This window comes from Arvicola amphibius, chromosome 4 (assembly GCF_903992535.2).
Source record: "Arvicola amphibius chromosome 4, mArvAmp1.2, whole genome shotgun sequence".
NCBI lineage: Eukaryota > Metazoa > Chordata > Mammalia > Rodentia > Cricetidae > Arvicola > Arvicola amphibius.
Window position 1 is genome coordinate 98,781,217 of NC_052050.1, and position 24,008 is coordinate 98,805,224.

General features: G+C 48.1%; 1 protein-coding gene across 1 annotated transcript in view; it reads right to left on the bottom strand.

The window, feature by feature from the left end:
* Positions 1-23,191, bottom strand: part of Tvp23a (trans-golgi network vesicle protein 23 homolog A) — a 33,265-nt gene extending 10,074 nt beyond the window's left edge. Inside the window, 3 exon segments of the mRNA XM_038325708.2 lie at positions 22,718-22,748; positions 22,751-22,796; positions 23,060-23,191. Coding sequence (XP_038181636.2) covers positions 22,718-22,748; positions 22,751-22,796; positions 23,060-23,068 — 86 coding nt within the window. The 5' untranslated portion in view covers positions 23,069-23,191.
* Between the last annotated feature and the right edge of the window lie 817 nt (positions 23,192-24,008).

Below are 24,008 nucleotides of genomic sequence, written 5' to 3' on the forward strand. Positions count from 1 at the left end.
GAAAGAAGTCCTATGGAAAGGCAGAACTTTGATTAGTAAGTATTGGTTTAGCAGCTGTGGCAAGTGTGCTGTGGCTGTTGATGGCAGCTGTGGCGGGTGTGCTGTACTGTGGGATGGCAGCTATGGCGGGTGTGCCATGGCTGTGGATGGCAGCTATGGCGGGTGTGCCGTGGCTGTGGATGGCAGTTGTGGCGGGTGTGCTGTACTGTGTGGATGTCAGCTGTGGCAGGTGTGCTGTACTGTGGATGGCAGCTGTGGCGGGTGTGCCGTGGCTGTGGATGGCAGCTGTGGCAGGTGTGCCGTGGTGGCTATGGATGGCAGCTGTGGCGGATGTGCCGTACTGTGTGGATGTCAGCTGTGGCAGGTGTGCTGTACTATGGATGGCAGCTGTGGCGTGTGTGCCGTGTCTGTGGATGGCAGCTGTGGCGGGTGTGCTGTACTGTGGATGGCAGTTGTGGCATGTGTGCTGTACTGTGGATGGCGGCTGTGGTGGGTGTGCTGTACTGTGGATGGCAGCTGTGGCGGGTGTGCTGTATATGGGTGGCAGCTGTGGCGGGTGTGTGTGGCTGTGGATGGTAGCTGTGGTGGGTGTGCTGTATTGTGGATGGCAGCTGTGGCGGGTGTGCCGTGGCTGTGGGTGACAGCTGTGACGGTTGTGCTGTACTGTGGATAGCATCTGTGGCGGGTGTGCTGTACTGTGGATGGCACCTGTGGCGGGTGTGCCATTGCTGTGGGTGGCAGCTGTGGCGGGTGTGCTGTACTGTGGGTGGTAGCTGTGGCGGGTGTGACGGCCGTGGCTGTGGGTGGCAGCTGTTGCGGGTGTGTATGGCTGTGGGATGGGAATTGAAGGAGAACTGTGGGAACTGTAGCTTCTGCTTCTTTTTCCTTTTCTGAGACAAGGTTTTGTCTATCCCAGCCTGGCCTCCATTCGTCTCCACCTCCTGAGTTTTGGTTTGGATTAGGCCCAGGGTTTTCACATGTTTGTAAGTGCTGGGCCAACTAAGCCCCGCCCCCAGCCAGTTGGCTTAGCCCCACCCCCAGCTAGACCTGAATTCACTCTAAAGAATAGGGGATGGGCTATATAATAAGGGGGATGGGCACCTGGATGTGGGCTCGGTGTGTGTACACACAGGGAGGAGACCGTAAATCCGGCCAAGTGGCAGCCTGAGCACTACTCAAAACAGCCAAGAAAGTGGTCAGTGCAGGAGGCGGCTGGACCATTTCCAGCTTGGCACACACAACCCCTTCTCACCCTTTCGCAGCAGCCCTAAACCAGGGGTAAGGGCCACCGCCCTAAACGCAGCCGGGATCTAACAAGTGTCCTTAAAGGCTGTTCTTGGGCTGGCAAGATGGCTCAGGTGACGAGCTGAGTTTGATCCCCAGGACCCACATTGTAAGAAGAGAACCAAGTCTTGCAAGTTGTTTTCTGACCTTCACACATGTTGGCACCCTCCCTTGCACACATCAAGGAAGGAAGAGAGAAAGGGAGGGAGAGAAGGAGGGAGGGAGGGAGAGAAGGAGGGAGGGAGGGAGGGAGGGAGGGAAGGAGGGAGGGAGGGAGGGAGGAAGGGGGACTTCCTTGTAATATTTGTACAATTTGGGGAAAATGGGTTGATGGAAAAAATATATGAATCATTTATGCTTTCTCCCAGGAATACTGATTCTATACCACACACCCCACTTTTAGGGAAATATCCTTATCTACTTGAAGGTCTTTCTTATGCCTTGGAGGTTGTGACACATATAAAGACACCAGAGGTCTCTTTATGAGGCTATGAGACATTCTTAAAACATCTGTCCCTGTACTTTACGCAGGAACAAGATAATCAAAGCAAAGTCAGCTTTAAAAGATCAACAAGATTCAGCAGGCTGGAAAAATTGGCCGCCAATCAGATTGCAAGCCCCTTTGCACTGTACACCCAGGCATAGACAGCATCAGAGCTAGATTAACTGAAGTTACCTCTGCTCTACACAGAGACTTCTACAGATGACCAAAGTGTGGAGTGGAAAGACGATAAAAGAACGAGATGGCAGGACCTCCCTTTTTTAGAAAAGTTAGCACATGTTTGGTCATAGGACCAAAGAATAGCAGAATGCCAGGATTAGACATATAGACAAATTCTATAATGATATAAAATATAAATCTGTATTATGCCAGAATTTGAATAATAACTGTAGCATCTTTGGCCTGAGGGTATTACTTGGACATTCTCATCATTAAGAGTTAATAATATACTGCTTGGGACAGGGCAATCTGCCTGGGCTGGCTTGGGGATTTGTTTTGGTTTAGTGTCCTTAAAGCACAAAAGCTACTAGACTAAGAACAGGCTCTCATATGCCTTTAGGTTTTTAAAAATTGGGTTATGGAGTTGATGAGTAAAATGGTTATAAAAAATAACTGTTTATCAGTAAGATTAATCTTGAGGGAAAATGGTAGTAACTCTGTTCTGTTATGGTTTATCAATGATGACTAAAAGATGTATAGAAGGAAGTAAGACATATTTCTAAAACCAAAAATGATATGATCTATGTTTTGGAATGACATGAATCTATTCCTGATTACTGAATTCTGTAAAAATAAAGAAGGACTCAAGCAGCTAGTCAGTCAGGCTGCAGGATTCTCCCGACCATTATGCCTGGCTCACCCTTCCCTCACCAGCTCCTTACATCCTCTCAGACCTGCCAACCGCCGGGGCTGGCTCCCGGTGATGCACCACCATGCCTGTCTTTTCCATGAATGCTGGGATCAGAACGCAGTTACTCCTGCTGAGCAGCTAACATTTTACCCGCTGAGCCATCACCTCTCCCACAGGAGCTCAAACTGGCTTAGAACTTGTAGTTCTCCTGACTGACATGACTGACTGTCTCCAAGTTCTGTGATTAATAGCAATGAAGCGGGCACCTAGTTTACACTAGGGAGTGTGTGCGTGCGTGTGTGTGTGTGTGTGTGTGTGTGTGCGCGTGCATGAATGTGTAGGCCAGATACCAGCTTCCAATGTTGTTCCTTAGAATCTGTCCACTTTGTTTCCAGGGAAAAGGTGTCTCCCTGGCTTGGAAATCACCTGCTGAGCTAGGCTGGCTGGCCAGTGATCCCCAGCCTGTCACTACTTCCACCGCATTCACCAGCAAATCCTAGCTTTTTCTACTTCTTCCCAGACTTCCACATGGGATCTCTGGCATGAATTCCACACCAAACTTCCTATTTTAGTTTCTGACAGCCCTTAGGCATTCTGGATTGTTCTGCTCTCTAGAATGGCACAGGTATGAATGAAGAAGAGCACTGGTCCCTGATGTGATTCCACCTCGTCCCTTTCCAGCCCTACTTCTCCAGTCACCCTGGGTTTCAGGAACTGACCCTGTGACAAGTGACGAGCCTGCGCAACAGGCCATGTCCACATCACCTGTCCTTGAGGCCACATGTGGAGCAGAAGTGAGACTGTAGCCCTGCCTGCCCCTTGCCAGGCCACTACAGTAGCGACTTCTTCAGGCCCACTTTCCAAAAGGTCATAAAGACTGTGCTCTCAAACGATACCTTCACCAGAACTACCTAACCGTGCTGACCTCTTGCCTGAGCAGCACCCATTCTTTCTCCAGTTAAACCAATGTTCCTGCTAAAGCTTTGGAGACAGACTTTGGGCACCTGGACCCATCTATCTGGTCCTTTCCCAAATGTGGCCAAAGCAGAAGACATCCCTCTTTCTTGTCTTTTTTAGCTGGCATGGGACAGGTGGCCCAGTTCAGGGGCTGAGACTGCTGGCTCAGACATTATGGTCTTCCTTTCTCGGCCATCTTCCTGCTAACAGCAGTCTTTGAGCAGATGCAGGAACTGGTCTCAAATCAGCCCAGGAGCACTGGATGGGGAACAAGACAGCTCAGCCACACTGACAAGGAAGGACCACAGCGAGGAGGGCACCAGCTCCTCTGTTCCCTGCCCTTTTCTGTAAATTGAATGAAATTTACAGTAGAAGAAGAAAGACCACAGGAAGTTGGTCTGGATTTTTCACGGAGACACAAGTGCCTTCCAGGGCAGACCGACTCATAGGAGACACACACACACACACACACACACACACACACACACACACACACCCCTAAAAATCCCCAACTGGTAGTTGGTCATTGCAGCTGGATGCCTGAGGAAAATTCCAGAACACAAGTCCTTTTTTCTGGGTTTATCAGTTCCTCTTTAAAAGAGGAGGGTGGGAAGGGGTGGGACATTGCTGTGAAGCACAAATGTCAGCTTCCCAATGACAGTGGTGCAGTGACAGCCAGAGTCCAGGTGTTCAATCCTGCCCTAGAGGAGATGAAAGTGTGTGTGTGTAGACAGAGGACAACTTCAGCTGGCATCCTCTAGAAGTCATGTACCTCATTTTTGTGAGACAAGGTCTTTCACTGGGAGCTGGGGCCTCCGAGGAAGCTGGCTGGCCGGCCAGAAAGCTTCAAGGACCTATCTGTCTACTTGCTGCTGGGTAGGTTTTCCCATGGGTTCTGGGGATTGAACTTAGTTGTTAGACTTGCAAGACAAGCACTTTGTAGATGAAGTACTCTGGTCCCTGGGCTCATTCATCTCTTCACCTGCTCACTCTTCCTGGTCTCTGGAGAGCCTCTTGGGATTGCAGCGTCCACACCACCTCGGCTTGTCATCAACAGCCCTCTTCTACTTCATTTCCAATGTCACCTCAGGGTCAAGAATAAAGCAGTAGGGGACCGAAGGCACTCAAGTCTGGGGAAGCAGAAATGTCTCTCGCCCTTCAGGAGCCCGGTGGCTGTGCATACTCAAGACCTGCCACCGAGGCTCCTGCATCTCATTCTTCTCTAGAAGGAGGGGCAATGTCATCTCCATCATAAGAGATGACAGAATGGCCTTCTGCTCCCATCAGAGCCTGGAAGTTGGATTCTGGGGCCATCAGGATGTTGGAGTAGATGCTGGTTGCCTAGAACTCACAGTTCCCACTAGAAGTCTGCACAGCCGAGGTTTGCATGTAGAAGTGAAGAACAGAAGAGACTTCCCTCTGACTGCCACAGTTTTCTCTGCTTGTTTCTGTTCTTTTTTTTCTTAAAGACACAGACCAGCTTTAGAAGCTGGTTGGCTCAGTATCAAATAGAGGGAATTCATGGGGATGACTCAGCAGGCCCTGTTTGCTCAGCCCAGGCTGCAGGGAGTCACCTGGCACCAACACAATCTGAGTTAGGCCTGATCTACTCTCTGATGATGCTGGAGCCCTGGACCCCTCCTTTAGCCAAGGCTCTGGATTTTTCTAAAAACTTAGACCCCAAAGAACTGAAATCAGAGACTCAAAGAAAACTATGTACTATATACAACAGTATTAATCACAATGAGCCAAACTGGAAAGACCCAAATGTCCACCAATAGGTCAACTGATAAGCAAAATGTGATCTAAGCACACGGTGGAGTATCACCAGCTAGAGTAACATGTGGCACATGTTCTAGGCGGGCCACACTCGAAAACCTGATGCTAAGTGGAAGAAGGGAGGCAGAAGAAGACAGGTGTCACACAGTTCCATTCGTATGTGGTGCTGGAGCGGTCCTAGAGAAAGAGGTAGGAAGTAAGGTTGGCGCTGGTTAGGAATGCTGCCTGTTGGCTCCCAGCATCCATGACAGGAGGCTCACAATTGCCTAACTCCAGTCCCAGGGAGTTGGACACCCTCTTCTGGCACCTGAGAACACTAGCACACATGTGGCACACACACACACACACACACACACACACATAAGCACACATGTGGCATTCACACGCATGTGTGCACACAGGCATGCTCTAAGGAAGGAAAGGATAGAGGTTACTGAGAGCTGGGGCAAGAGTAGTGGGGACTGTTTTCTGAGTTACAGTGGGAAGAAGAGAAAATTCCTGGACATGGGTGGTGGTGTTGCACAAAATGAGTGACATTACTTCCACAGAACTATGCACGTGAAAAAAATTAAAATGTCAGCCAGACTATTCAGTGGGTAAAGGTGTCTACTGTTAAGCCTCACAATACATGTTCAATCCCTGGGATCACATGGAGGAAGGAGAGAATCAACTGTTTATTCTATTTGTTGAGTGTGTGTGTGTGTGTGTGTGTGTGTGTGTATGTGTGTGTGTGTTATGTATGTGCATGTGTGTGCCACAGTACAGGTAAAGGCCAGAGGACAACTTTCGGGAACCCTTGCCTTCCACCACATGGATCCCAGGGCTCCAACTCTGGTTGTCAGGCCAGGCATTAAAGGCTATAACCCACTAAGCCATTTCACTAGCCCAATAAATATAATTTTTAAAAAAATCTTTAAAAAGAGAAAATGGTTCGAGACCAGCCTGGTCTACAAGAGCTAGCTCCAGGACAGGCTCTAAAGCCACAGAGAAACCCTGTCTCGAAAAAACAAAAATAAAAATAAAAAAAAAATAAAAAGAGAAAATGGTTAAATGGTCAATTTATCACAATACAAATGGGAAGGAAAGGAGTCAAGTGCTTCTGCATAAGTGCCTGTGTCCATCCTCAACTGCAATCCAAATGCATTCAAGCATGAGGACCCAAGTTCAGATCCCCAGGATCAGAATACAAAGTTGGGCATGGTGGTTTGCACCTAGAATCCCAGAACTAAGGAGGCAGAGACAGGCATTTCTCAGGGTTTTGCTGGCTAACCAACCTAACTCAATCAGCCCCAAGTTCACGGAAAGACCCCATCTCAAAAAGCAAAGTGGAGGATGATGGTCCCCTTCCAACCTGAGTCCATGTCCGGTATCCACATGAATATTCATCCCAGCCCCACCCACCCCAAACTTACATGCAAAAACATTTGAGGGGAAAAACCCTGCTACTCTATATGAAGGCCTTAAAATCATCATCTTCTAAGCAATACAGCCTAATACCTGTGTAGGTGGCACTGCCATTGGATTAGATGTTGCAAGTCCTCTAGATGTGGCACATGATGTATGGAAAGGCATTCATAAGTTGCATGTCAAAACTATATCATTTTATATGGGGATGTGACCATCCTTAGGATTTGGTACCCAAGAAGAGTCCTGGAAGCAGCCACCTTGGGTGCTGAAGGATAACTATCACGTGAAAGAAGATAGACACAAAGGGTCCCATGTGATACTTAATTTCTGTGGGCTGTGTATAACGGGCAGGGTGATAACAGGGTGTGTTCAGTGGTTGCCAGGAGCTATGGAGAAGGGGACTCAGGTTCTTGTGGTGGGGTTTCCCTTGGGGTGATAAAAATATCCTGGAATTAGTGGGGGAAGTGTGTGTGGCACTGTGCATGTACTGCTGAAAGGAAGGAAGGAGGAAGAGAGGGGAGAAAGGGAGAGAGGGCCCTGATGCCACTGGCCCTTCTTCAGAAGAAAGGCAGTAGGAAAGGGCAGTGCCGTGAGAGTCCTTGGTACAAGCTCAGACTCTGAACTCGGCAGTTTGCCCTGATTTGGGTCCCAGCTCCTTCACTGAGGACTTGTGTGATCTCGGACAGGTGAATCTGGGACCATGCACCAGTCTCCTGTCCCCCGTGAAGCGGGACGAGTCACAGCTGCCATGATGCACAGCCACAGTCTGTGGAAGTTGCACTCCTGGGAGTAGTGGAAGGTGTGTAAGGGTAGCCACAGCAGTGCCCGCTTCATGGAGTTTCTAGGACAATTACATGGGAAATATGACCCACCAGAGTGCCTGGTGAGAAGTGACCAGCGATGACAATGCACTGGTACTGGGCAGAAGAGAGCAACTGCTCTGCCATCTTCCCTTGCTTGAGCCTAGCACTTCTCCAGGTAGGAATGACCAGGGTCATGGCTGTGACTGAGGGGTGCAGGCCAGAGACACAGTTCCACAATACTGCCTCAGCAGTCTGTGCAGTTCTGAAATGCTGACCCTCCTGCCACTATCTGCAAGTGCTAGCATTAGGCATGCCATGCTGGGGACGGACACGGGACATCACGCATGCTGGGCAAGCACTGTACCGCTGTGCTCCACCCCAGCACCAGAGCTGATGTTCATTAAGAAGAGATGTAAAACACAGACCGACGAATGAATGGCATTAGAAGAGGGCTGTGGGAAAAGAGGGCCCACACTCAAGTGTACATGTGGGCCCCAAGGGAAAACCATACCCTCGAGTTTTAGCATAGAAGCCAGGTATACCATTTTGGTGGTCTCTGGAGAAATGTGTTAAAGGGTTTGTAAAGTCCTCCCTCCTCCTTCTGTGTCTGGTAAAGGAATGTGTTCACACCTATTTATTCTTTAAACATGGCATTGCTGATTGAACATGCATACCTCTGAGTGTGTGTCTGCATGTGTGTGTAGTGTATGTGGGGGTCTGTGTGTGGTGTGGGGGAGTGTACGTGTGTGTGTTGTGTGTGCGTAAGGGTGTGGTGTGTGTGGGGATCTGTGTGTGGTGTGTGTGTTTATGTGTGATGTATGGTGTGGTGTGGGGGAGTGTGCGTGCGTGCGTGCGTGCGTGCATGCATGCGTGTGTGTGTGTGTGAGAGAGAGAGAGAGAGAGAGAGAGAGAGAGAGAGAGAGAGAGAGAGAGGCCAGAGGTCAACATCTGGTTCTTCCTCGTTTCTGTACCTTATTTTGAAACAAGGTCTCTCACTAAACCTGAAACTCTCTATTTTAGCTAAAGTAGCTGTCAAGAGAGCCCCCTGGGATCCTCTTGCTTCCACCACCCACGCCCGCTCCATATACCTCCCCAACAGAGCCGTCTTCCGCTGCCCAGCACTGGGGTCACAGAAGTGGGCCACTATGCCTGGCTTTTACGTGGACGCTGGGCATTTGAACTCAAGTCCTCATGCTTGTACAACACCAAATTTCCCCATGGAGCTGTCCCCAGCCCTCGTAACCTTATCTGAAATATCCCTATAGAGAAGGAAGACTGTCTCGCGTAGTAAATTTTGTTAATTGTGCTGTACTTCTTGGGTCTCAGCTGGCAACTTCAGCCAGACTCGGGGGGAGGGATCCCCAAAATTGTTTCAGCACAGACATCATTCAACCCACAGCACCCATCGTGAACCCAGAAAGTCTGTGAAGAAGGGGCAGTGAGTCCTCATAGACAAGGAGAAAGTCTGTGAAGAAGGGACAGTGAGTCCTCATAGACAAGGCCCTTAGTGCTCACCAGAGTGTGAACTGTCCAGACTCAAAGTAAAAGAGCGACTGTGTTCACAGGTGACCTGCCGCAGAGGGCTCGGGTGGGGGTGGGGTAGCACCACAGTGCTAAATCCACTACCTAGTTATGCTGGGCAGACCTCCATGTCGTCTGAGATTCTGCCCTTGGTTTGTTCAGATAGTGCCATAGGCCAGCAGCTGTCTGGAGCTGGAGGAACAGTGGCCCCACTCAGACAGCTGCCTCCAAGTTCCCCAAACCATCAGGTTTAACCCACAGGCCAGCGCTCACAGCACACGGTCTTCAAGTTCCAGGGGGAGATGGAGACAAGGACACGCTGAGGCTGGGCGTTTGGGATGTTCTAGGAGTAGAGACACTGCTTCACCGTGAGAGTCAGCTTGTAAAGACAGAGGCGCACGGGAAGGTGGCTGAGCAAGGACGCCTGCTGCCAACCTGACCACCGGAGCCCTCAAGCTGGGAAGAGAGAACTGACTTTCACAGGTTGTTATCTGACCTCCATAAGCCGGCTGTGGCATGTGTGTGCTGCATCAACCAACCAACCAACAGATGTCTTAAAGATGGAATCATGTCTTTGTCTCTGAGTTCACAGGATATATTTAAAAATCAGTCACTGGTCACCTGGAGGATGTAAGGAACTGGCTCATGACTTAAATGAACTTTAGAGATGAACTGCCTGATACAGGGATGCATTTGTATTTCCTGTATGAGGGACACCTTCCAGCAACCAATTGTCTGATGGGAGACTAAGTTAGTGGCTCTCACATGGCTATGACCACAGGGCATGCCAGAGACTGGGTGAGGAGACGGTTACTTTGGCTTCAGTCCATGTTGGTGGACAGGGCCTGGTGGCAGGGGCATGTGAGTAGAGACTGTTCATGGCAGACCAGGAAAAGAGCGGGGAACCAAACACATGGCTTCTGCAAGAGTGGGTGCTGTTGACTGCAGCCCTCTCTCTAGTCCACTTCAGCCATTTCCGGTTTCTGGAATCAGAATGCTTCACCGAGGCTACAACCTTCCACCTCATCTTCAGCGCTCAGCTCTGTTTCCCCAAAACAAAAGATGGGCACAGCTCCCCATGGGGGGCATCAGAGACAAAGGTCGTCTCTAGGCAGGAGGTTACATGATGGGAGAATTGAGTGGCACACTGCCCACTCAGGCAGCACTGACTCCCCACCTCTACCAGGTGTGAGAGTCCCCACAGGATGGCTTTTTAAATCTAAATTTAAGTTAAGTTTAATCGCCACATGGCAATTTTCAAAGTATCCCTACTTCCTGGCATTGATGATCCAGTCGGACTGGTTTCTATCTCAAGTTTTGAAGTCTTCCTAGACATGCCACCAGGAAGCCAGCCTGGAATCTCTGGGGGGCCTAAGCAGTTCAAGGCCACCTGGGCAACTTGGTGAGTCTGTATCTGAAAATAAAAAGTTGAAAAAGAAAGCTGGAGATAGATAATAGCTTATCCTGCACACACAAGGCCCAGGAGGAAAGCCCCAGTCCTGGGCAGGGGAGAAAAGATCTGAAAATTACTTTCTTCTCTTGAACAAATCCTGGGTCTTTTGAGTGGCAAAGATAACTCTATGAAGGCAAAGATAACTCTGGGGGGCTGAGGCAGGGGGATTATGAGTTCCAGACCAGCCTGGGATTCATAGCAAGACTTTGCTTCACAAAAATAAACAAGCAAAACCCCAGTGGGACTGCAGGTAAACTGAGTCAGAGGGGAAGAGTGGGCCATCTGTGGTAGTGCCAGGTTCTGGAATAGAAATATACTCTTTTTTTTTTTTCGTGACAAGGTTTCTCTGTAGCTTTTTTTTTTAGAGCCTGTCCTGGAATTAGCTCTTGTAGACCAGGCTGGCCTCGAACTCACAGAGATCTGCTAGAAATATACTTTTAAAGACAGCATTGAGTAGCGTTTCTGCAGGCAACATTGCCAGGACCGACTCCTGAGGGCACAAAAATTGTAAAGGACCCGTGGAAACAAAATGCAGATTGGATAAAGCCTAGGGTTCTCTCCCTGTGTTCTCCTGAAAGAATGTCCTTTTCTTAACATACAGTGAAGTTCTTTGGGGTGAGTGAGTACGGTAAGGGTATATGTTAGCTATTTGTGTCCTTCTTTTGTTTATGTATTTGATGGATTTACTTTGAGATAGGGTCTCATGTAACCCAGGCTAGCCTTGAACTCCCTATACAGATGAGAATGACCCAGCCACCTGCTTCTGCCTCCAACGTGCTGGGGTCACAGGAGTGATCACAGAGGGTCATGCCTGGCTTCGTAGTGCTAGTCTATAAACGGCACTTTGAAAATCCCTCTAAGGGACTGGAGCGATGGCTTGTCGGTAAGAGCACTTACTACTCTCCAGGGAACCTAGGCTCACTTCCGAGCACCCACTTTGGCAGCTCATACAGTGTGTAACCCCAGTCCCAAGGGATCTGATCCCCTCTTCTAACCTCCATGAGTACCAGGCACACACATGATACATATATATGCACAGCCAAAACACTTTACACTTAAAAATAATTTAAATTTCTAAAAGGAAATCATTTAAAATGATATTTTAAAATTCTTTCATGGATATTAATTTGAAGCTTTATTTTTCATGTTAAAATATCTAGTGGCCATATTTTGCAGGGCCTTTATTTGGAGTTCCATCAAGCATTAAAATGTCTCACTGTACTGAAAATAGTACACATTGTATTTGGGGTCTATGCATATTTTCGTTTGCAGGTTAATTTGGCATTCAAAGTAACTATAGATAGGCCAGCAAGACAGTTCAGCGGGTAATGGTGCCTGCTGCCAAGCCTGATGACCTGGGTTTATCCCCCTGGGACCTAAATGATAGAAGGAGAGACTCCTCCAAGTTGTCCTCTGACCTTCAACACACATACACCCACCTCTACAATATAACTATTTAAAACAAAATACAAAGCAATCACTGGTGCTCATCTGACCTTGTTTAAATTGCCTAAAGACAAAACTAATTTTATAATAAAACACTTTTCAATTTACCTTCAACACCATTCCAGAAATACCACTAAATAAATCGAACTTCAAACAATAGCCCATAAACAGGTGCCTACTGTTTGCCAGGCATAGGCTGGGCAGAATGCACTAAACAAAATGGAGTGCTACCTCCTTCTACGGTGAGTCGTATGGATGCCAATGTGGGATTTCTACACAAGGTGGATGTGGCCATCAAAACATTGCAGAACCTCCACTGCCCATCAGGGTGGACGGCAGTGCACAGCGCCACCAGCTAGCCCTGACTGCAGAACCTCCGCTGTCCATCAGGGTAGACAGCAGTGCACAGCGCCACCAGCTAGCCCTGACTGCAGAACCTCCGCTGTCCATCAGGGTGGACAGCAGTGCACAGTGCCACCAGCTAGCCCTGACTGCAGACCACTGTCGTCTTTAGTCACAGAGGCTTGTTTCAGGGCAGAGGGTGCTGCTCAGTGACAGTTTAATAAATGTGGGGCTCAAGATGTGGACACAGCTTCTGGTCAATGGGCCAGGATCAGACAGGGGTTTCAAGGAACCTGGGTTTCAACTTGAAGTTCCTAAGTTGATCTTTACTAAGACGATGTGGCCAGCATGTATGACTGAGCTCTGTACCAGTATTTCAACAGCTACCCCTCCTAATCTAAAACAAAGTCTCATGGACCCTGACCGATGCCCACCCTGCATCTCCAAACACTCTCCAGACATGGGGTCAAGGTTCAGTGAAGTTAATTTGGCCTTCAATGGCCTTCCTGCTGACACAGCCCATAGAGCCAGTTCATGTGAACAAGACACACACAAGACATGTAAGGGGAAGTGGAGCTGTCAGAGATGTGAGGAGATCATTTCAAAATAAGTAAAGATCTGCCTGATCAAAGAGAACCGAAATCTCACTAGTTCCCTCATTTGGAGGGTTATTTTTCTTGGTGTTCCGGAACCTTCCCTAAAATTAAACAATCCACCATTGATGGAACAACTACCTTATGTGTCTGGCTCTTTTTCAGTCTGTTTGATTTTGTTTTGTTGTTGTTGCTGATTTGAGGTGAGACTTAGCTTCAAAACTTACAAAACTTGCTCTGCTGCCCAGATTTGCCTCAAACTCACAGAGATCCCCTCTGCCTCTGCCTCCTGAGTGCTGGGATGAAAGGCGTGCTCTTGCAATGCAGGGTTAAATGCATTATTTTATTTATGTGTTTTAATTTCTATATTTTTTCTGAATTGAGTTTTTAGAGCGTTAGAGACAATATGACTTGTTCCCCAAAGGCACATGGTAGTCTTAGTGAGAGTCCTCCTCAGCTGAATAGACAGACATTTTGGGTTTTAAGAAAATCAAAATTATCATTTCCTTAGTATTCTGGAGCAAGGTGTGTGTGTGTGTATGTGTGCGTGTGTGTGTGTGTGTGTGTGTGTGTGTATGTGTGCGTGTGTGTGTATGCCTATATGTGTGTGAGTGCTTGTGCACATGTGATATATATATATACACACACACATCCACATATTAAATAGAGGTGTGTTTATATTGTTTTGAAGGATGACTGGCTACCAAGTCATCCCAAGTGCTGCCACCCACCCCCCTTGTCTCCCTTTCCCCTATATCCAGCTTCTTTTGGATCAATGTCATACAAAGAAGTAAAGAAACAGCTCCAAGTTCCCTTAAGCATCAGTTTTAACTTATCTAGACCCAGACTCTAGATAGAAGCTGGGCCTAGTGGCACACGCCTATAATCTCAGTACTAAGGAGCTGCCCAAGGGGATCAGGAGGACAACGCCATTTTGGCTGAATAGGGAACTGAGACCAACCTAGGCCTCTGACCAATTAACTCAGGAACAAAACTCCTAAACTCCCAATAGAGAATATTCTAACTCCAAATTGGTGGTTTTGTACATGGAGACATGTACAGCATCTGAAGACATTTTCAGTAGCCACTGAGTGATGGTTTCGATGCTCTTGGTGCCTCGAGGACAGAGGGCAGGGATGCTGCTAATGCCCTGCAGCGCACAGGCTGCCCCACCACTAATAGTGATCTGGTCATAGCAATAGTGATGCACACTTGTAATCCCAGTTCAAAGTCATCATTGGCTATAATGGGAGTTCCAGGTCAATCCAAAAAGAAAAAAAAAAGAAGAAAGAAAACAAGAGGGAGAAGGAGAAAGAAGAGAAGGAAGAGGAGGAAGACTGGCCAAAAGGAGAAACTGTGAAGAGGTAGCAGAGGCAATTCCATAGTATCTATATTGACACCGAGAACATAGAAGTCTTCCCCAGGGAACAAAGATGGGTGCTATTAATCCAGTGTCTCCTGGAGCTAAGCTCATCCCAATGCTCCCACTAATGAAGTATAATATAACATAAAATATGGGCTTGAGAGCTGATTAAGTTCAGATCCTTGAACTTAATACCATTGTGATGTTAAGCAACTCACTCAGCTCTCTGCCTCAGTTTCCTGATCTGACCACATATTATCACCCATAGCACAGGATGACCATGTGAAGGCAATGGACCTTTATGCACAGACCATGGAGTGGTATCAGCACGTAGGACGTGCTGATAACCTGTGCCTGAAGTCATTCCACATGACTTCACCGTGAAAGCAGCCAACACCATCCATGTCTCACCATAAGAACAGTTTCTGTATGCAACATGAGGAGATCAACCTACTGTGGATAGTTTTCATTCATGGGATGCTTGCCTGCATATCTTCAACCCACTAACATGTGACCTATCTAAAAGCAGGGACCGAGTTCTAAGTTTCATATTCACGAGATGGGCATGTCTCTCAGTCTACAGACTGCTTGCCTAGCATTCGTGAAACTCTGGGTTTGGTCCCCAGCACCACATAATCTGGCTGTGGCGGCACACTGCTGTGATACCATTGCGTGAGAGGATCAGCATTTCAAGGCTACTGTTGGCTACATAATGAGTTAAGGCCAGCTTGGGCTACATAAAAGAATCACATTGGGCTGGAAGAAGGCTCAGGGGTTAAAGCACTTATTGTTATTGCAGAGGACCTGGGTTTGGTTCCCAGCATCCACACGGCTGCTCACGACCATCTGTAATTCCAGTTACAGGGGATCTCATGCCCTCCTCTGACCTTCATGGGTAACAGGCACACACAAGGTACACATACATACATATATGCAGGTAAAACAATCATACACATAAAATAAAATAAACAAATATTTTTAAAAATTCACACGCATTCCCCCAGACTGAAGCAATTGAGAAGTTCTGATCATTCTCTGCAAACGAAGTAGTATTGACACCCGGGATGCAGGTCAGCCCCCCAAGTCAGCATGGGGAGAAGAGGATTGTTCCACTGCAGAGGACAGTGCTAGAGAGCCATGTCATCTGGATTTGCTGGGACTTCATGCAGACAGTGCCTTGAAAGTACAAACATGCTGGGTACATGCACGTGCATACTCATGCACAAACACATTAAAAAATAAAAAGAAATGTCTTAAAAAGAAGAATATTGCCAGGTGGTGGTGGCACACACCTTTAATCCTAGCACTCAGGAGGCAGAGGCTGGTATAGCCCAGGAAAGACCTGGGCTGGTATAGGCCTATCTTGAAAGGATCTGGATCTCCCAAAGTCCCAAGGATCCCTGCAATTGTTGAACTCGCTACTTGCCCCAGGAAGAGGTGGACTGCAAATTGGTGAGAAGTTTGAGCCCAGAAGGATGGAGCCATGGGGAATGTTGGTAGGAAAAGGCAGCCTGCTATTTAAGTTAGCCTACCACCCTGGCAGCAAAACACAGCCCAGAGGAATGACAGAGGCCAAGGGGAGAGGGGCTGGGTCTCCTGGTGAGACGCAGGTACCTGGCCTCTGCCCTGTGTCCTTCCATGGAGTGCAGGAGACAACTTTATGCAAAAGCCATCCATGCCTCCAAAGTCATCTGCGACTCAAATCCCAGGTGTAAGTGATTGGTTGGGGGTGCTGAATTGAGGTCCAAATCTAGGTCTCCCTGACCAGAAGCCCAGGATACCATGCAATTGTCAAGCTGGCTAAATGTCCCCCCACTGCAGTATAGCTGAGCTATCCCAGCACTCTGGGATCTCACTTCTAGGTGTGGACCCAAGAGAACTGGAGCATATGCCACCACCAAACATGGACACAAATGCTTAGTAACTATTCCTGAGAACTGAAAAGCAGAAACAGCGCAAATACCCTGCAGCTTATGAATGATTAAACAAAATGTGGTACATCCATAGAATGGTATCTGGTCATAAAGAGGAATTAAATGTGGCTAAATACCCAGATAGAGACAAACCTGGAATCTACGAAGGCTAAATTGGCAAAGACGAACCTGGAATCGGTGATGGCTAAGTCAGTACAGTGCTTGCTGTACAAGCATAAGAACACAATTTCAATCCCCAGCAACCATGAAAAGTCAGGTGTGGCAGTTCCTGCTTGTGACAGCAGTGCTTGAGAAACAGACAGGCAGCTCTCGGGGGCTCACTGACCAGAGAGCCCAGCCTAAGATGCAGGTCCCATGTCCCAGGGAGAGACCCTGTCCCAAAAAACAAGGTGGGTGGGTGGGTGGGTCCTGAAAATTGAGAGCCAAGGTTGACTTCTGGCCTCCACGGATATGCACACACATGCACACGTACCTGTGCATGCTAGTGCACATATACCCCACACACATTGTATAATTTCACATGCTAATTTCACTGGGCAAAGGGGTACCTAGCAGGCTGATAAGACACTATTTGTGGATATGTCTCTGAGGATGTTTCCAGAAGGGACTGGAATTTGAATGGGGGGCCATGAAAAGGAGTCCGCCAGCAGTTGGGATGCAGACCTCTGCCAAGGCCTGAGCACAGAGCAACAGGGTAGAGGAAGAGGGGTTCACTCTCAGGCTGAGCTGGGACCCTAATCTCCTCTACCCTCAGACATCAGAGCACGCAGCCCAGACTCAACACAGACTGAGTTGTGTACAGTGGGAGCCCTGGGATTCAGACTGGGCCTCATGTCACAGGCCTCAGGTCTCCAAAGACTTTGGACTGGGACCCTCACCAACTTAATGGGAGCTCCAGTTTGTTAATAGATTCTAGTATTTCTCAGGCTCCAAAATCATGTGAACTAAGTTCTCATTATGTATGTACACACACACACATATATATACCAAAATATATATAATGTATAATTATTGATTCCATATATACACACAGACGAACACATACATACACATAACACATTACACAAACACATATACACATTTATGCACATACACTCACAGACATCTGTAACATTCCCACATATATACAAATATACATGCACACCTACACATGTACATATACATACATATACACACAAGCTATTTCTGACATTTATATCAAATTCCCAGAATAAGCAGATTATGAAGCATACTGGTGGCAGCTGGGGGCTTGTGGGAAAGAGAAATGGGAAGTGATTGCCTCATGGGCACAGAGTTTCCATCTGGGATAGTGAAGTCATTATGGAATAAGGTCATGGTCATAGCTGTACATCTCTGTGAATGTACCCAAAGCCACACTGAGCTTCAGGCTGTCAGTGAGTTGAACATACACATATACAACTCCTTGATATATGAGTTTGAGGCCCGTGTGGTCTACATAATGAGACCCTGTTTCAATAGAAGAAAACATCTCTTGGGCTGGGGGCATAGCATGAAGTCTTAGGCCCAGTTCCAGCACCCCAGAGGTCTTGGAGTCCCAGCACTAGACAGAAAAACCAGAAACCCAATGTCCTCCTTGGCGACCAAGGGAGCTCGAGGCCAGTCTGGGCTACATGACACCCTGCCTCAAAAACCAAAAGCACAGCAACCCAAAGCAAACCAAAAGCCCTCCAGAAAACGCTGCGTTAGCAAGGGCGTAGAGAGTCCACCAACTGTAAAGTGGCGTGGCTGCTCTGGGAAACGGCTCACAAGTTCCTCAAAACATAAAAAGAGAACTTTCATCCAGCCCACAGCCCCACTGCTGGGACTATATGTAAAAAAAAAAAAATCTGAGGCACCGTCTCAAAGGTGGGGTGTGCAAACCCATTTGTAGGGCAGTGTTAGTCACAAAGGCCAAGAAGTGGAAGCTGTGAGTGTCTGTAAGTGAGTGTGTCAGACTCATAAAGTGGACTAATATTCAGTCTTAAAGGAGGATAAACTTCAGGGAAAAGCCTTAAAAACATTATAGTGAGTAAAAGAGGTGGCCATAATGGGCAAACTCCGTGATTCCGTTTTTATGAAATGGCCTCAGCTTCACGAAGACAGGAAGCAGATCGTGGGTGAGCAGGTGGTTAATGGGATGGAGAATGCTTTAACAGGCACCAAATTTCACTTTTGCAGGCTTAAAACATTCTGAATTTCAGAGATGTAAACTTACCCAGCACCACTGCCCTGCACAACAGGAAAGACAGATCGGATACAGTGTTGTCTTTTAAAAAATCACAGTAAAATAAAAAAACAGACCAGTTATGATAGCTCAATCCTGTAATATCAGCACACAGAGGTTAGCCTGGGCTACCTATGAGGACCCTGCCTCAAAAAACTCTCTCTCTCTCTCTCTCTCTCTCTCTCTCTCTCTCTCTCTCTCTCTCTCTCTCTCACACACACACACACACACACACAAGCGCACACTCCCAGGATGGCAGGTATGTCCTCTTTAGCTATGCTGTGGAATTACACCATCCACGGGTGCCCAAGGAACCCCAACCTCAGCACTGTACCTCCCTGACCTGGAACCACAGGCAATAACTGTAGGGCACACATTGGCCACCTGGTCACTAAATAGTTACTGAGTAAACTGTTTGGCAGTCACATGCCAAGGTCGAGCTGGTCAAATCTTTGCATGGTACAGACTAGTCAGTGGAGGCAAGGCATGGTGACCTGTCCACAGTCCCAAAGCCATTGAGATAAGGAAAGATGTGAACTCTGGCTGTAGCCCTTCTATGAGAGTATCTGACTTCAACATGCAATCAACACGCAGTCAACATGGGATTAGGAATTCCCTACTGCAAAATGGGAAATAAACAAGAAATTCCCCACAATGGTCTTCAAGTTATACTAGTGATTCAGAATTTGGCGGACCTTGGCCTCTTTAATAATTCATAGAATGACCTACATGAAACTCAGATAAGAGTTTTCAAAGGTTCATGGACCATCCCCCCCAAATTTACCCAGATACCTCAGTTAAGAATCCCCTTAAATGCTTGTATAGTCCTGAGTTCAAGTGCTATGAGGTTAGTTTTATGTCAACTTACATAAGCAAGAGTCACTTGGCAAGCAGGACACTCAGCTGAGAAAATGCTTCCATAACATTGGCCTATAGGCAAGGTTGGAGTGTGTTTTGTTGATTAATGACCTGTATTGAAGGGCCCAGCTCAGTGGAGATGGCACACCCTGGGCAGGTGGTCCTGAACGCTGTAGGAAAGCAGGCCGGGCAAACCATGGAGAGAAAGCCAGTAAGTGGCGTTCCTCCATGGTCTCTACTTGTTTCAGCCTCCAGGTTCCTACCTTGAGCTCTGGCCCTAACTCCTTTCAGTGACAGACTGTGACCTGAGAGTTGTAAATCAAATAAACCCTTTCCTCTCCAAGTTGTTTTTGGTGATGGTGTTGTATCACAACAATAGAAACCACAACTAAGACATTCTAGAACCACACAAACCAAGTATGGTGGCACACACCTGTCAACAACACTTGGGAGGAAGGGGCAGAAGGATCAGAGATTCAAGATCATAGCAAAACTAGCCTGGACTACATGAACTCTGTCCAAAAAAAGTAAACAGAAAGTAGTAATAGAATCCACTTTAATGCCAGGTGGGGGGTGACATCTTAATCATAGCACTTGGGGGATGGAGGCAGAAGGATCCTGCGGTTGGGTGAGAGCACCATTTCAACAAACACACAAAAAACAAAACAAAACAAAAACCTAATTCTTCACACTGTCCTGAGTGCATTCTTTCTCAGGATTGTCTACACATCATAGCCCTTTGGAATCTCACGATTCCAAAATCAGCATTGGCACTCAGAGGATTCTGGGCTTGCAGCTCTCAGACTGATGAGTAGCTGCCTCCAGACCTATGGTAAGTATAATTCTTCCAGCTCCCAGGTGCCTCCCTGCTGTTCACTAAAGCTAAAGGCTCTATGACAGACCATCAGGGACCATTCAAAGCTCAACATCTCTGCCCTACAAGTGCTCCTTTAACTTTGGGCCCCAGACCAGAAGCATGAACATCATCCTTGACTCCTGACTACCTGTCTCCACCCCACACGTGGTATGTGTGTGCATGTGTGTAGTGCCAGAGGAGGGCATTAACCTTGAGATAGTATCTCTTACTGAGCCTGGACCTCATTTTTTTGCTAACTAGTGGCCAGAAAACCCCAGGAATCCTGGTCCTCCGGTGTCGAAGCATTGGGCTTATAGGAACGCATAGCCACATTCACACTTTTCTGTGAGTTCTGGGGATCTGACTCAGGCCCTCACACTTTCATAGCAAGTGCTTTATACTACTAATCTCTCTCCCCAAGTTCCCGCTCCATCACCCACCCACACCTCTACAGTGAAGGTGAACTGTACCTCCCAGTTCTGGGCCTCCCTCCTCACCTCTGTTTTCTTCTGTTCTTACACTAGTCTATGGTGGATAATCAACTACCACTTAAGAAGATCTAGAATTATCTGGGACACAGGGGATGCTCAATGTGGTTATCTTGAGTAAAAACCAATGGAAGCAGGAGGCCCCACCCACTGTGGGCATGCACCATTCCCTGGGCTTAGCTCCTAGACCATATATACAAATGGAGCTGACACAAGCATCATCACCTCTATTTCCTGACTAGAGATGCACTCTGACCTGCTGTACATGCTCCTGCCATGGTGACTCCCACATGCTGCACTTGGCTTTTGACCTGCGAGCCCAGACTAAACCCTTCCTTCCTTACGCTGCTTTCTTTTAAAGTTGGTATTTTATCACGGCAACAGAAAGAGACTAAGGCGCTGTCTTCATCCTGCAGTCCTGACCCCAACAAAATCCTTCCAGGCGAAAAGAGCTCTAGAGTTGATTCATCCAGTACAGCAGTTGAATGTGGCCATTTAGATTTACATTAAAATTAAACAGAATCAAATCCTATATCTCTAGCCACAGATAACTAGTACCATCACATTAGAACCTGGGTGAACGTGGCTGGGTGTGATTTAACTGTCAACTCGATACAACCTAGAATCACTTGAGAAGATCTCAACGCGGAATTTATTCAGGTTAGGTTGGTCTGTGGGCATGTTTGCGGGGAATTGTCTTGATTGGTAATTAATGGAGGACAGAGACCCAGTCATGGTGATTGGTACCATTCCCTAGGCAGGGCTCCTGAGCAGCATAAGGAAGGAGAAAGCAAGCGAAGGGTGTATAGGGCAGCCCCACAGCACAGCAAGAACCGAGCCTTATATAGCACAAGTGTCCCTATACACTAGCCTGGGCAACTCCACAGGTGGGGCTGGGTCCTGCACACGGCATAACCCCAGCCAGCAGCCCAGGGTCAGGCACATAGGTGGTCCTCACCAGCTACTGTACCATAATTGCCTCGATCTCCCAGACTCCTTCACCTAAGACTCCGGCTCCTACAGTATGGGAGGATGGATAATGTGCCTTCAACACCTAGGTCCCAGTCTCTGGAAACTGTAGGTGCTACAGTTTTTAGAAAAGGGACTTGGCATCTTCATTTAGTAAAGGATCTAAGAGAGACAGACAGAGATAGAGAGAGACAGAAACAGAGAGGCCCATGTAGTCCAAGCTGGTCCTGAACTCACTACGTGGCTGAGGATGACCAAGAACTTCTAATCCTTATGTCTCTGCTCCCCATGCACTGGGATTACAGGTGTGTGCCACTATGTCCAGTTTATTTAGTGCTAGGAACAGAATGGGACCCAGAGCTCTGTGCATGCTAGGCAGGAACTCCGCCAGCTGAGTTACACGAAACCAGCACGTTTACGATAATTTGTTATAGTGAGTGTATTCCATTCTAAGGGACTATTGTGTTGAAATCAGAAGATCTGAAGGCTGAGGGAGATAAAGGAACAGTGAGGATGTAACAGAGTACTCGTGTCTCAAGGCCCTCAGTTCCATCCCAAGCACCAGAAAAACAACAATAAAATGAAAGAAAGGCACCAGGGACTGGGCCCCAAGTGTGCTAGTGAGTGCGGCTGAGCTGGGAAAGTTTCTAGAGGGTCCGGTGCATAGGCCACTGGCCAGTAAGCTTCCACGTCACTTCCCCACCTTGGTCCTGCTGCCTCCTGGCTGCTGAAGGTTCCAAACAGGTCTGTGAGCTGACTTTGCATGGGGCAAGCACTTTCTCATCTTCCCAGCACCCTACTGACTCCCCTCCTACACAGTGCTGCTAAGGCCGCCAGCTTTTCAGTCACTCAAAGAGAACAACCGCCACTCAAAGAAACACGGTCCGGTTGCGTGAAGGCGTGAGTGATGGCATCTCTTGGAACCGTCTCTTGCCTCACCATGCTAGTTTTTTTTCCTACCCCTATAAAATTGTTTAACCTCATAAGTTAGTAGCAGGGTTTGTGTAACTGCACACGGTAAGTTGCTCCGTGTATTTTAATGAAGGAATTGGAGAATGACTGCAGTTGGGACCACTGGCCCAACATACCTGATCTTGGCCTTCCTAAAAGCCAGCTCTCTTCATTGCCGAAGTCTAGGGACACATCCTCAGTGTCGTCCACGAGGGCCTGGGGACACCAGGAAACAGATGGCAGGCCCCACTGACGCACACCCTGCCTCCACGGCAAAGTGCCATTTTCCTCCTTGACGGTCTCTGAGCTTCTTTTAGTCTTAGCCCCTTACCCGCTCCAGGCTTTCCCCACCCTCTTTACACTGGGGCCCAGTTCAGCCTTAGGCTCCAAGGCCAGCGCATCTATTTTCCTCCCTCGGGCTCTTTGCCATCATCCTCCTCACGACATCCCCGCATCCCACGGCATCCCCGCAGCCCTACCTGTTTCATTCTCCTGGGTACCAGTTGACCCTATAGCGCAGGCTCCAGCTTCACCCTTCACCGCCCAAAGTTAAGGAAGCCCAGCAAGCAGCCTGCCTGAGGGATGCTAGGAGCTCAGGCTCCACAGCTTTGGCTCTGGTTGACTGTAGGGGGAGGGGCTCTGCGCAGTGCGCAGTCTCCGGCTAGGGCGGTTCCAGAGAGGATCCCCAGGGAAGCTGTGACAGCCGCGAGCCTGGAGCTGTGGCAGGGAAAGGACAGACCTGCAGGACCCTGGACAGTGAGGGGATGGTGGCTGTGTGTGTGTGTGTGTGTGTGGTGTGTGTGTGTGGTGTGTGTGTTGGGAATGTTGTGGAGATTCCAGAGGGTTGAATGAATGTCTGTTCATTAGTATCCAGAAGCAACATTAAGGTTAGAAGAAAAGTTTTCAGGCTCTATGAAAAGCAGATTTTTCTGAGCCAGGCATAGTAGTAGAGACCTGTGACCCCAACACCTGGAAATCTGAGGCAGGAAATTGTCTGGCGGCATAGAAAAACAAACACACAAACACACAAACCAGGTGTGATCAGGATCATGTTGCTTGGCTCGGGGACTGTGGTTTTGTCTTAGAAATGGGCACACTGAGGAGGTAGCTATTGACATGTGAAGACCTTATTGCCCTCTCCTGGCCCAGGACAGGACTCCACCTCCCCTAGGGCCTGCCCATCTCTTTTTCCAATTCCTACATCACTACCTCCACAATCTTCCTCAGCCTGCACATCCCTGCCCTACTAGCCAAGCCTGTTGGTTCTTCTTTGCTGGTTCATGTTATTCCCTGCCCACAAGCAGGTGTTATCTGGTGACCCCACAGGGGACACTGGGCCTCAGATCCATGGCAGTTCCTTCCCTGCTGGTTCTGGTTGGGGTGCAGAGGAGCTGACTTACCTCCGATCCTCTGGCCATAGAGATGCTG